This window comes from Delphinus delphis, chromosome 5 (assembly GCF_949987515.2).
Source record: "Delphinus delphis chromosome 5, mDelDel1.2, whole genome shotgun sequence".
NCBI lineage: Eukaryota > Metazoa > Chordata > Mammalia > Artiodactyla > Delphinidae > Delphinus > Delphinus delphis.
Window position 1 is genome coordinate 120,791,824 of NC_082687.1, and position 14,852 is coordinate 120,806,675.

The window sequence follows — 14,852 nt, forward strand, 5'->3', positions numbered from 1 at the left end:
ATTGGCCTGCCTCACACAGGCACCCCGTATCCTCAAAGAAGCTAAGCAAGGACATAAACAGCAGTGGAACGGATGGTCTTCTGCTTATGACACATGTGGGTATCAACCAAGAGTCTTAGTGATTGGAATACTTTGTTTTGCATCTGAGAAAAAAATTTAAGTAACTTTTTCTTTCTTTTTTTTTCTTGAAATGTAGATGTTGGTTATAATATAAAACATTAACTGATAATGATAGCACCTCATTGATTAAAATATGAAAAAGGTGGTGTTTATTAATATTAAGGTTTTGGTGACTGTTGTGTATTTTTATGGTCATCATACTTGTGGCCAGAAAATGGAGGCCTAGGTTACAGGTTACACACGTTTGGATTTCTTTCTGCTTATGCTGACGTTTTCTAGCCCATTTCCACATGTTTTCCCCGTGGCTGTCTGGCCAGTCTTTGATGTTGATAGTCTGATTGACTTCAGATCTAACCTATCTATGCTTTTCCAAGTTTTAGCTATTTTTTCCTTACAGTCTTCAGAGAAATGAGCAAAGTGTGTGACTTTTAGGTTTATGAGTATTGTATATGCTAAACTTTGGCTGATTTTATACATTTATGATTTTTCTTTTAAATATGTGTTTATTTAGATAAATGTTCCAGGCATTATACTAAGTGCTTTGCATCCTTTTTTAATTCATTTCTTAAACTTCTGAGGCGGGCATTTTTCATAATCTCCATTTTAGAGATGTGGAAATCGTAGTTTAGAAAAATAAAGTTACCCACTGAAGGTCACACAGCTACCAAGTGGTGAAGGTGGGATTTTAACTGAGATTGTTTGATTACTTAACCAAATTGTCTCCTACACACCTCTAAGAATATGTGTTGGTGTCTTGTCTCTGTTTGCAAGTAAGCACCGTGGAAGAGGATACTTTTACATCCATTATGAAGTGCTATACATCTGTTACAGGTTGTATACAAAGTGATTGGGCTGGTTTACTGGTACATAATAGATTTGGTTCTAAATATAATTTTCAAACTAAAACTAGCTATGGAGTTTTCTGGAATTTGCTGATCTTTAGCTAATGTAGCACTCTTTCCACCAGATCTTCCGAAAAGCGAGAGCAGTGGCTCCTTCCATCATTTTCTTTGATGAACTTGATGCCTTAGCAGTTGAAAGGGGCAGGTAAGAAATATTTAATAGGACTGCTATTAAATAGTAGCAGTTACAGTGTAGAGGAATTAAATTATTTCACATCATCACTTTATAGTACTTTCATGTGTAATTTTTTTTTTAAGACTGATATGCATTTGGGGCATTTGAGCTAATTTTTATAGTTTACTATCTAAAGAGAGCCCCCTGCACTGCCTATCAAAATTTGGGTTTTTATTAACATGTGATTAAAACTGTAAATAAAGTTCAGTTAAGCATAATTACGTGATAGAGTAGAATCCAATTATAATAAAAGTTGTTATTATACAGATTTTAGTATTATCTGGATTAAGTCATGTTTCCTAAAATATAGTTACAATAGAATAAAAATTAGTATTAATAGTTTTGTTTCTGAATGTCAGACAATAAAGAGGATTATTTATAATATCATATCAAACATATCGTGTGTGTGTGTATATATATATTAAACTGTTTTCAAGTGTGATTTTTTTTTTCTGTACAAAGATTTACAGGTCTTTTAAGGAATACATGGTACAAGTACTTCATGCTGGAGAGTGTTTATTTGTGTGTTTTCTTCATAACTCTCTGATTATACATTGACTATAAAAGTTTTGCTGATGATAATTATGGTGATGGCAGAAGGCACCTTCTAAGTCTCAGTGTTAGATTTGATAAGAGGCATACTGCTCTCTTCTTTATGGGTAGAGCTGCCTAATCAGATGAGTGTATGAACTGTCACTAGGAAACATTGGGAGGTAGCCTGCCCTGCTCTCTACCCCACCCATTTGATACTCTGTAAATACCTACCAATCTTGTTATTTTATGAGTTGGAGTTCATGAGTCCTTTTATTACTTCTGAAGTGAGATGGAACAAAAGGTTACAAATAGCTCAAGTTCACCTTGACTGCAAGAGAAGAAAAAGAAGCCAGAGAAGTTTACTGAAGTAGGGTGATCTGCCACATTTATGTGCCATCAGAGATGTCTGTTTTTGGAGCCTAGAAAGGGACAGGGTGGGAAACACTGTTAAGTATGAACCAAATGGGAGGTGGAATATGTAGCAGAGTTCTCATAAAATGCCTTTGAAAGGTAATGGTATGAGAAACCAGACAAGGCACTTGGTAGAAATAAACTTTTTGTAGGCAATTTGGCTCAGTAGGAATTTGCAAATGTATTAAGAGATGCTAATAATTTGCAGTCTCTAGATATCATTTCCTCTAGTAGTCTTCATCATATTGTGAGCCCTTCCTCAGTGGCTCATTCAGATAAAGTACAGGTAAATTCTGTGTAGTTTCCTTTGCATAGAGAAGTTTCAGTCAAGTTAGTTGGCATTTCAGAAAACGAAGATAAGGCTGAACTACCAAATGTAATGTTAATAGTCCAAAGTAGAGAGTTTTAGTTGTACTTTAGCTGCACTAAGTCTTATATAGTTTGGTTTTTATAGCCATAAGAATCTCATAGAATGATATTTTGATTGTTTTTTCCCCATAATTGTGTGATGGGCCAACATTACCTAGAAAGTTATTGTTTTATCTAGAGTGCTGTAACCGGAAAACAAAAACAAACAAAAGCTTCACACGTATATTTTTGTTCTTCAGCTATTTGAATTGGACACAGTTTCTAGAAACTGAAAGCACAGCTGTTGATAGATAGCAAAAGTATGAAATTCCGAAAATACTAAACCAACTCTATACATTGTTAAAGAAATGTAGGGACATAAGAAACATAGTAACATAGGGAAACGTAGAAAAATTAAAAATTCCATAAGCTAGAAATTTTCTATATAATTTTGGGCTGTAGAATATTCATTGCTTTCATTTCTTCTGATTTTCTATGATAACATTCAGATCCAACTAATAATATGACTAGTCCAAAAATGACAGTGCCTAAGATGACTGTTTCTTCTTATCAAGATTTGGATTTCCACACTTAAGCTGTTTAACAGATTGAGCCATGAATTATGATATATACTAGTCTGTACTGTCCTGTGCATGTTACATCAATTATTTTGACTACTTGAAGTTACTCAAATTAGCCATGAAACTGAGGATTGCAATCTGCACATTAAATAGAGTATAGACATACTATTTGCTTAGCTTTAGAAATACTTGTGCTTTCAGAAAGAGAGATTTTTCATGTTTATAAAAGTGTCTACTTACAACCACTATTTTCTCCTCTTCCCTGCCCCATTTAAGTTCTTTGGGACTTGAAAAATAAGTAAGCCTGATATTTACTTCTCTTTTTCTGTATGCCCATTTAAATTATGGATGTTCTGAATAAGATTTTTTTGTCTTATTTCGTATTGTGAGTTGGATGAAATGTTGTAAGATTCCCTTTGCAAAGTGCTTTAATGATCTGTAAATATTTGGGAAAATTGAAAATGCTGTTAAAGTAGCATAGCTCTTTGGAAGATGGATGCTATGGTAGGGAGTAAGGCACTCACGTAGGGAAGAGATTTGAATTATACTGAGTTAATAATATTGGGTAACATTTATTTAGTGCTTATTGTATTCTAGAAACTGTTTTAAGTGCTTTACAGCTGAAGAAAAAAATTCATAAAAAGGCCCCTGCATTAATGCAAAGTAGGATATTACACAGTTGGTTCTAGTATTCTGCCCTGCCTCCCAGCTAGCTTAAATTTTCACCTTTTTCAGGGTTATAGTGGGGAGGGGAGAGCACGCTGGGCAGTAAATCAACAGTCACTCTTGTCTTAGGCAACACTTCTGTCCCCAGAAGTGAAGAAGGATAGGGTGATTCCCCATATACTGTATTCTCTTGGTCCGGTCTCCTCTGACTGAGGAAATGGCCACTAGACTAATCTAGAGATTCCTAGAACAACTTCCTCTGTCTGGGACGTTCCAGCTAGTCAGTGGATCTTGGAATCATCCTCACCAGCTGACATTAATGACTTTCCTTAGAGAGATGGCCTGATGCAACATTTTACTAGGAATCGGGAGTTATTTTTTGTTGTTATAGGACACATAGGTCATTTGTAGCTATCTTGCTTTTAAAATGAAAATTTGCTTGCATTTTGCATGCACCAAGAAAATTATCATAAGTAGTGCTTGTGTTCAGAGTGTTGATAGTATATGTTTGGCTAGTCTTCTTTAGGTCTCTTTCAAGCCTGAATATTGACAATTGGGGTGTGGGGGGTAGATTTTAAGAAACAAATTCAGATGCCTGCCATTTGGGATTCTTTATGACATTTAAAAATTAAACTGGAAAAACATTTTAAAATTTGAATTGGATATGACTTGTTGGCCTATAATTTAGAAATCATATGAAGAGATGATAGGGGATTTTATTTTATTGCAGGAGCTGAAAGGAAATAAATATCATTTTTGTGAAATGTTTGCTATTGAAAAATAAAATCAATGTAATAATTACCATCATGGTGGTGAGATCTCCTTAAGATAGGGGTTAGCATTCCTTTTCTGAAACAGGCCAGTTAGTAAATATTTTTTGCTTTTTGAGTCATACAGTTTCTATTGCAGCTATTCATCTCTGTTGCTACAGTGCGAAAGTAGCCATAGACAATATGTAATCAAATAAGAAACAGTTGGCTGGCCAGATTTAAACTGGCTATAGGTTCCTGACCTTTTTTAAGATATCATAAAGTCCCTTCAGTCCACAGCACTCCGACTTTTGAACAGGGAGAATTTGGAAAAGGGACTTGACTTCCGAAGGGAAAAGAAAATTAATCTTTTGGAAACGTCTAATTTCAGTACTTTGTATAGCTGAACATTTTTTCCATTGTTGTGTTGCCTATCTCTAGCAGATAATAAAGTTTTATAAAATCATTTCATTATGTTAGTGATTATACATTTGTTCTTAAACTTGGAGTTGGTTTTGATTTCCTAGGATGTCAGTTTTATGGATTTTGTTTCCTACTGTGGCTTTGAAAGTCAGCCAAGAATATTTCTCAGTCCATAAAACAGTTTCACTATGCTACTCCAGCTAGCTATCAGTGATCTGTGGAAATAAAGGGCAAAGGCAACATGAATAATGGGAATCCAAAGAATTCCCTTCACCTAATCTTCAACATTAATTATAGCCACCAAGTTTCTCTACAACAAGTAGCAAATTAGACCAGTATGAGCTTCACCTCTTTCTGTTTAACGGCACTTGACTAGATCAATACATTTCTGAATACAAGGAAGGGGATATATGTATACAAATAGTTGATTCACTTCATTGTTCAGCAGAAACTAACACAACACTGTAAAGCAATTATACTCCAATTTAAAAAAAATAATAAATTAAATAAGTTACGTGCTCCGTATTACCAACACAGAATTTTTAAACTAGAAAGACCTGTATATATGTCTTACCTAATTTAACTCCCTCATTCATACATGCCAATAATTATGAAATCCTCAAGGGAACGGCAACATCTTCATCCTCTTACCTCAGATGTCCAGCACAGTGCCTAACAGAGAAGGCACTCTGTGCTAAAACCCAGACATTTAGTTTTTGAATAAGGGAATGAAGCCTCAGAGAAGCCAGAGATTAGGTTCACTCAGCTGGTTGTTAGCAGAGTATGATTTCACCATGTTTTAGTGTCATTTGTGAACCGATTTTATTTTAAAATTAAACACTGAGACTGTCTTTTGGAATTTTGTCACCTGCATTACGTTCATAGAAGCATCAACATCTTCATTATAAAGAATCATTTGTAAGCTTTGGAATACATTCACCTGTCAAAGAGCTCCGAAAAGAATTAAGGAAGTGCTAAGTGATGCGTTTTTCAAAAAAATTCAGTGGTTTTTGTACACACTAACTTTAAAAGTGAGTCTAGAGTCACAAAACTTTGTCAGTTGTGCTGAGGGTACAGAAATGATAAATGTTCTTTTTAACGTAGCTGATAGCAACAGTATTCAAAGGATAATAGAGGATAGCAACAGTAATGAGATCATGCTTATTAGATCAGTGACAAAACATTTTGAAAGACTATGTACGTCCTTGGTATACTAATTAATTTTGTAGAAAGATCACCATGTTACCCTCTGCCAGAAGGCCATTCAGTCGCATTTATTTTATTGTAGGGGAATCAAATTGAGTCTTTTCTCAAGTAAGCAAGCATGCAAATCATTGGGTTCCAAATCCTATGTGTCTGTAGTCACAGAGCATTATAAATCAAGAGCCTGAGTCAGTATCCACCTATCCCCCACGTCCCCCCCGCGCCCGCCCCCCAAAAAGAGTTCATTTAGAAGATACAAAAAGAGGATAGAAAAAACAGATGAAGAGAACTTCTTTCGGTATAGATCTAAGAAACCAGGGAAGTGGAGATTTTCTTCTCACTCTATTTCATTTCTGCATCTGAGCACACAGTCTTACAGTATATTCTGTTTTTTTCTGTTTTAGAAGGTTTGCCGTTTTTAAAAAAGTCATTTTTCACGTATAAAAATATCTGAGAAAGTATAAAGGTCTCCTTATCTGGAACTTTTTGCTGTTCAAAATAAATTGTTCCTTGAGGACCCTGAGGAGCCAAATTGTCACTACATTTGAGCAGCTAATGAAATGAGAAGAATTCTCATTGCCAAGCCATAGCAGGCTCCTACTAATGCATCTTGTATAAACAAAGTGTCTTTTAGCAGTTTATATATCAGGCTCACTGTTCTGGGCATAGTTATGAAGGGCTTAAGAGGAGTAGTTTTTAATCTTAGAATTATGTTGGTGGCTTTTATGGAAGAACTTAAGGAAGTTTGATACTTTCTACCATGTTTTAAGTAAAGCTCAGTAGAGAACTGGCAATGTGAATCTGCATATATCTGCTGACCTGTGCTATCCTGACTTCCGAAAATCTTCAATCATGTTCATGCTTTATTTCAGTAACCTTTATGTGTCAGACACTCCTTTTTCAGTTTAATTTGTTAGGATAATGTGTAAAATGTTATAGAGATCCCTTCATTAAGCCAGGTATACTGGTGATAATTATAATGATAATGCTTATAACTGTTATCTGTTGACATTTCCTTTGTGCTAAGTATCAGCAGATCCTTTATACATTTATTTAATTTTGAGGGTGGTATGAGTCTTTCCATGTTTGATTGAGAAAACTGAGTCTCAGAGAGGTTAAGTAACTCTTCCACAAGATTACACAAAAAAATAATGGTAAGGCTTACTAATTGAACCCAAGCTTACTGATTATCAAAGCTCTTTCCCAAATTCAAAGTAAGCTTCCTAATGAGTACTAATCAATGAAGGTTTTACTGGAATGATTTTAAAACCTTTATGTTGTATAATCATATATTATAATTACTATAGAACTTTAGTTTTCATTGTCACCATTTCTAGATCTATGGTACTTAAGAAAATGACACATGTTTAGAAGCATTTTCTCTGCTTTAATTTTTAGCTTGAATAAGTTTGAACTTACATGTATTAATTTTCCTTATTTTTCTTTTGTTGGATTATGTTTATAACAATAACCTGGGGACATCCAGGACTGTGAAAAAATTCCCTTCAAAAAATTGCTTTTGGCAGAGGGTAAATTGAACTGTGAGTTTAAGAATCACTTGTTTCTCTAATACTGTGTTTTGAGTCAAAACTATACAGATGTAGCGAGTGTTGCCTATGTTAGCTTGGAATTTTTACTGGGAAATGATGGCAAGATGGAAATATACATACTTTTATGTCATTTTCTGTGTTAACGCTTTATACAAAGCTGCAGTTATTCAGAGCACATGCAGCTTGCACAGCTCTAGGACAGCATGTGAAGATAACTCATTATATATGTCTGTCTGCTTTTATAGGGTATGTTGTTAATCTAAAATAATTTATTTACTATTAGGTTCAAGCTGAATATAGATCATAATCTGACAGCATAGTTTATCGTGAAGTGGTCAACTAGAATATTCAAGGCATTATTGATTCTTGACATTCATCAAATGATTTTTGCTTTCACTTTCTGAGTTTCTTGGCATATGTTTCTGAATATTACTCAGCCATAAACAAGAATGAAATAATGCCATTTGCAGCAACATGGATGGACCTAGAGATTTATCATACTTAGTGAAGTAAGTCAGAGAAAGACAAATATCATATGATAAATAGCTTATATATGGAATCTAAAAAAAAAAGATACAAATGAACTTATATACAAAACAGAAATAGACTCACAGACATAGAAAATGAACTTATGGTTACCAAAGGGGAAAGGGAGGGGAGGGAGTTTGGGATTAACATATACACACTACTATATATGAAGTAGATAACCAACAAGGACCTACTGTATAACACAGAGAACTACAGTCAATATTTTTGTAATAACCTATAAAGGAAAAGAATCTGAAAAAGAATGTTACACATATAAATAATATAAAATTAATATAAAATCATAAATATATAAAATTATTAAATATATTAATAAAATTATATATTAAACATAATACAATATAGAATTAATATAATTTTATATTTCATTTTATATAACTATATTATATCTATAAATTACAATTATTTTATAATTATTATTAAATTATTTTTTATATTATAAAATAATTATAATTATAAATAATACAAAATATATAAGTATATATATAAAACTGAATCACTTTGGTGTATACCTGAAACTAACACAACATTGTAAATCAGTTATACATGAATTAAAAATTTTTTAAAAACCCAAAAATACCCCCAAACTAGTCTTCCATGTGATTTTATTTTTCGTGGATTATAACTTGCTTAAGTATTTGTTCTCTTGCTGGACTTTTTTTTTTTTTTTGCGGTACGCGGGCCTCTCACCGCTGTGGCCTCTCCCGCCGCGGAGCACAGGCTCCGGATGCGCAGGCTTAGCGGCCATGGCCCACGGGCCCAGCCGCTCCGCGGCACGTGGGGTCCTCCCGGACCGGGCACGAACCCGCGTCCCCTGCATCGGCAGGCGGACTCTCAACCACTGCGCCGCCAGGGAGGCCCTGGACTTTTTAAATATATAAAAATTGTCTCTCCTTTAAATTTTATTTTAAAGAAGTGTCTATCAAGAAGCCAGAACTGTAATTATTGTTCCCATAGTGTTATCATCTTCAAGGTGTTTGATCAGAGTATAATTCATATTTTTCCTGAACTTTAGAAAAACAGGGAAAATAAAAAATAAATATTGTATCTGTTTCCTTCTGCCCCAAACTCATTTTCCTTTAGATGGTTATACTCACTGCCTCAAGGAAAACCAGCTCCTTCACAAGTAGAGAGGTTTCCTAATCATGGCAATTCATTTTAAAAGAAATTCACATTGGGCTTGTCAGGATCAGGTAAAGAAAGAAAAAGCAAAATAGGACCTGGAACACTTGTATGTATTCTTAACATTTTCAGTGAGTGAACAGTATCTTTGCAAACAGATGGCCTCATAAAATCTACAGTTTCTCTCATTAGGGAAGTTGATACTTAGGACTCAGAAGTATCATGTTTGTAACTCTTTTAATTTAACCACTGTACAGAAATCATTCTGCAAAGAAAATTTTTTTGTTGATCACTTTAAATGTTGATCACAGACTTTTTATCTTTAGTTTAGTAATAATTTTACTGGCTTTAGCATTTGAGAATCCCGAGCCCATTCTTGATGCCTTCGATTACTTTTGATGATTTTGGGAAATTCTCAGGTTGTGTTTCCTGAGATATGGCTTCTATTTGATTCTCTCACTTCTCTCCTTATGAGACTGCAGTTATATGTTTCTTAGGCTTTCCACTGGGTTCTATATGTATTTTTACTATTTTCATTCTTTTTTTCTCTTTCTGCATCAGTTTGGATATTTTCTACTGACCTGCCTTCCAGTTCAAGGATCCTGTGTTCTGTTGTGTTTAATCTACTATTACATTCATCTTTTTAATTCTTAATTTTAGTTATTATAATTTTTAGGTTTAGAATTTTTCTTATGGATCCCAGATCCCTGCTGAAATTCACCATTTTTTTATTTCTGTGCTTTTGGTTTGTTTTGTTTTGTTTTACTACAATTCAGGTGAATTTTTGTTTTTATTATCTCAGTCCCATCCCTGTCCAGATTACATGCTAATTTAACATTGTTTCAGATTCTAATTCCCTAGCATCCTTCCTCTTCTTAAGAGGAAACTAAAAGGAAGAAGGGATAAAGGCTAAATGAGAGTCTAGAAAAATCTTTTCCTATTTACCTTTTTACTTGCAGGATATAGGGTTTTGAGGAATGGGTGAATTAGGGATGTGTATATTCAATATTATGCTTTTGTTGTTAACAGTGTATCTTGGGCTTAATTGTTCCGTTTCTTTTGTGGACTCCATATCTAATGCTTGTTGTTGGGTTCAGTGTCTAAAGCGATTATGGTAATGGTTATTTTTCTATTCGTAAAATGTTTTACCCATTCTTAACTTTAGATTAGTTTATGTTAATTGAATGTGGTGGTGCATCAGTGTGCTTTCAGCATCTAAAAATGGCATTTAAAAAGCCCCTTAACTTTTTTTTCTTACCTATGACTTAAATTCAAACTGAAAGACTGTTGTATTGTTTCCCCTGATAAGCTCTCATGTAAAAAGTGCTTGTAATAAAGTTTGTATGTGACATCCTTTCATCTTTAAATCTGTTATTTTCTACAATGATTCATGTTCAAAACATTAATCCAAGGTTATAAAATACTGAAAGACTGTTCAAATTTTATGATGAAAATTTTTGTAAATTTGGAATGCCTTTAAATGTATTCAAATTTTTTGTTTTATAAAGTTTGAAGAGTTAAAACCAATATGTGGATTTTAATAATAATAAATCTATGTTATTTGTTAAACTTACTCATTTTTTAGCCTCTTAATATCATTGTTTAATTTTTCTTTCAAATGTTACCATGTAGGAAAGCTTGTATTGAATGGTGCTCAGATTCAGTACTAGCCCTGGCTAAACCTAACTTTGATAACTATAAGATTGCTCTCCTTTCTATAAAAGATTCTAAATGTTCTATATAGTATGAGCATTCATGGTTATAAGTTAGAGCCACTGCTTCATTACTGATGGGGTAAATCAGTTATCTTAATCTAGTTTTATTTAGTTACGTTTATGCTGTCCAAGTTCTTGATTTAAACTGAAAGCAGATGTTATCCAGAGTTCTTGAATCAGTCTTTCAGGAACTATTCTGTGTTACTTATTTTAGAAAAGCAAATGAATGTGGAGTTTTCTTTCTCCCTGCTAGACTCTAAGGTCCTTGAGGAAGTAGGGACTGCCATCTTAATGTTTTAATTCCCATTTCCTAAAGCCATGTCTGGCCTGCTAGGCAGTGAATGTTTATTGAATAAATGAGTTGAATTGAATTGAATGAATTGTTGCACTTTCTAATAAAATTACCCCCCTTATTTTTCCTCTCATTCTTCTCTCACTGTACCACAATGATGTTTGCCTAACTCTGAAACAAAACCTAGTAGCTATTTTTTTTTACTTCTCAGCAAGTTCAGCTAATACATTCATACTTAGCAGTAAGACATCTAGCAGTCTTACTAATTCATTGGAGGAAGAAGGGAGAATGTACGTAACATAGCTAAGGATGGGTTCTGACATTATTTGCATATAGTTCCTATCAGGAAGCACTAGCAAGCAAAGCACAAGCACACATAGATTTAGATGTGGCATGGGCCCAGGATTTTTTCTTTTGATGGAAGTATGCCATTCACTTAAAGCTATTTAGTTATGTTACACAAATTCCTTTAGGTAGGTCACAAAAATTAGAACTTTATCATTATCTAGTAACGCTGTTAGGTTAATATTTTTTTTTTGGTGTATGTGTAACTCTCCAGTGCTAGGTAGTGTAACATTCCTATGGGGATTCACTCTACTCTCCTTGCTGACATATTTTCTGAGGAGTCATTCGATGTAATTCTTATCTTTGTGCCTCTGTAGTGAAGTGTTTTTGTCCTCTAGCTACTTTCAAGATTTTTTCTTTATCTTTGGTTTTCTATTGTTTGAATACGATATGCCTAGGTGTAGCTTTTTGGCATTTTTCCTACTTGACGTTCTCTGGGCTTCTTGGATCTTGCTGTCAGACATTAATTTGGGGAAATTCTCAGTCATTATGGCTTCAGATAGTTTTTCTGTTCTACCTGTCTTCTCCTTTTGGTGTTTCAGGTACACATATATTACATATTTTGTTGTTGTCCACAGTTCTTGGATTTTCTTTTCTGTTTCTTTTTACTTTTTTACTGTTTTCTTCAGTCTTTTTTTCTCTTTCCTTTTCCGTTTTGGATGTTTCTATTGACTCATACTTAAGTGGAGAGATTCTTTCCTCAGCCATGTCTAATCTGCTAATGAGTCCAATAAAGGCATTCTTTATTTCTGTTATAGTGTTGTAACAACCTTAGAATTCTTTTTGAGCCTTAGAATTTCCATTTCTCTGCTTATGTTGCCTCCTTCTTGTGTGTTGTCTACTTTGTCCACTAGAGCCCTTAGCATATTAGTCATAGTTTTAAAAAATTACTGGTATGATAATTCCAGCATTCCTGCTGGTTCTCTGGTTCTGATGCTTGCTCACTTTCTTCCAGCTGTGTTTGTTTGCCTTTTAGTATGCCTTATAGTTTTTTCTTGATAGACATGATTTACTGGATAACAGGAACTGTGGCAAATAGGCCTTCAGAAATATAGTGGTAAGTGAGGACACAGTGAGGAGGTGTCAGTTACCAGCCAGGGGAAAAGAGTCCTCATCTGACCATGCTGGCCTCTTGATCTTACCAGCCTCCAGACTGTGAGAAATGAACTTCTGTTGTTTATAAACCACCTAGCCTGTGGTATTTTTTGTTATAGCAGCCTGAATGGATTAAGGTACCTGTGATCTCACATTTCTGAGGGATCTAAAAAGAATTGTTAATTTTTCAGTTTATAGAGCTTTTTACTTGTTATTAGGAGGAAGTAGAGCCTTCTAAGATTCTTATATACTGGACTGGAAAGCATATCAAAACTGCCCTTTTGTAATCTGTTTCCTATACTGTAGCCGCTGTAGTCCTCAAAAACATAAATCTGATCTTGTCATGTCTCTACTTGAAACTTCCCATCAACTTTAGGACAAAATCCAAACTTAGTAATTTGGATAATAAAGCCTTTGTCATCCAGCCTTGGTTTATCTTTCTCTGCTAATATTTTACATTTTTACGTTACTGCTATGCTGTGCTACTCTGAACTGTTTTCCATTTTCAGTGTTCTGTATTCTCTCTCTTCCCTATCTTTTTCTTTGCTGGTCTGGCCCCCACTCATCTTTCGGGTCGTAGGTTAGAAGCCATCACCTCTGGACAGCCCACCTTGACTCTCCCAAGACCTGTTCGTTTGACCTTCCTTTGCCCCTTGTAGTGTAGGATCACAACTAATTAGCAAAGTAGATACAATTAAAGGCCTTGGATGTAATCTGTTGGCATCCTTAAATGCTTATATGCTTGCAGTCATCATGAAGGAGCCCACAGAGCTTTTGCTAGCAATGTTCGTATCTAACATTTGGAAAAGTTACATTTTGAAGCGTTTTTGGAAAGATATATAATCTATTTATTCAAAATGTTTAATCTTAAGTAGACCCAGATCAGCAAATCCATGCACCAGCCAATTGGTTACTTGCAGGAATTAATGTTGACCAAGACAAATCTCAGTGGCTTCCCAGATGCTCCTTGCTTGGTCCCAAACTTTTTGACATTGGGAAGGACCATTTAATAAATTGACAGTGTAATTTATATGACAACCTGGAAGGACCAACCGTTTAATTAATTGACAGTATGATTTGTGTAACAACATCATGTATGTCTGATTAGTGTGAGTTAGAGGCTACTCTCCTTTGTGTCAAGTTTTTGAACTTGTAATGCACACTGAGATCTGAATTCTTTTATTTAGAGATCCTGATTACCTTATTATTAAATATATTATGTGATGATTATACTAAGGTGTACTTGCTGTCATGGGTGCTAAGACAAAGGTATGGGGTGTGTCTCTTCTATCCTCTTTCCCTCTTCTCCCCCCTCCCACTCTCAACTGTATCTGATTGAATTTATATGTTTAATATACTTACAATGCTGTTTCACTCTGTAATTGTCCACCTAGATGTTTATTATATATTTCCCAATTCTGAACAGAGCCTAGTAAATCCCAGCTAGTGCTAATGAGAATTATTATTGTGGGGCCTTGATTGTGTAATATCAGGGTTTTGTTCACTATTAAGACCTGTTGAGTTTACTTCTTAAAAATCAATATTCAGTAATTTTTTGTGATCAAGGAAATGAGATTAAATTAAGGTGTAGTTTGTTCAGGAGTAGCTTTGTAATTGACCTGGTGCATGAAAAAAAGGAACAAAATAAAATGGTTTTTTTCCCCCTATTTCTCTAGATATGGGTATTGTGATGACCCCCTACCTGCTGATGTGTTTTAAAAATATTCTTAATATTTTAAAATATCAAGATAGGTCAGAAATATCCCGTTTGCTATCCCGTTTGCTATCCCGTTTGCTATAGGTTTGTAAGGAGGTTTCTGTCTCGCATAGGCTCTAAGGTTCATGTGAGAATGAGTCTGTATCTTATTCATTTTTTTTATTCCCAATTCCTGTCAGTTTATTTGCCATATAAAATGTAAATATCGGGGGGCTTCCCTGGTGGCGCAGTGGTTGAGAGTCCGCCTGCCGATGCAGGGAACATGGGTTCATGCCCCGGTTCGGGAAGATCCCACATGCCGTGGAGCGGCTGGGCACGTGAGCCATGGCCGCTGAGCCTGCGCGTCCGGAGCCTGTGC

General features: G+C 34.8%; 1 protein-coding gene across 2 annotated transcripts in view; it reads left to right on the forward strand.

Moving 5' to 3' along the window:
- The window catches only part of AFG2A (AFG2 AAA ATPase homolog A), a 342,950-nt gene that overhangs the window by 96,966 nt on the left and 231,132 nt on the right, over window positions 1–14,852 (forward strand). For both annotated transcript variants that reach the window (XM_060012953.1, XM_060012954.1), the window contains exon 13: window positions 1,088–1,167. In XM_060012953.1, the coding sequence (XP_059868936.1) occupies window positions 1,088–1,167 (80 nt within the window). The remainder of the gene's footprint in view (window positions 1–1,087; window positions 1,168–14,852) is intronic.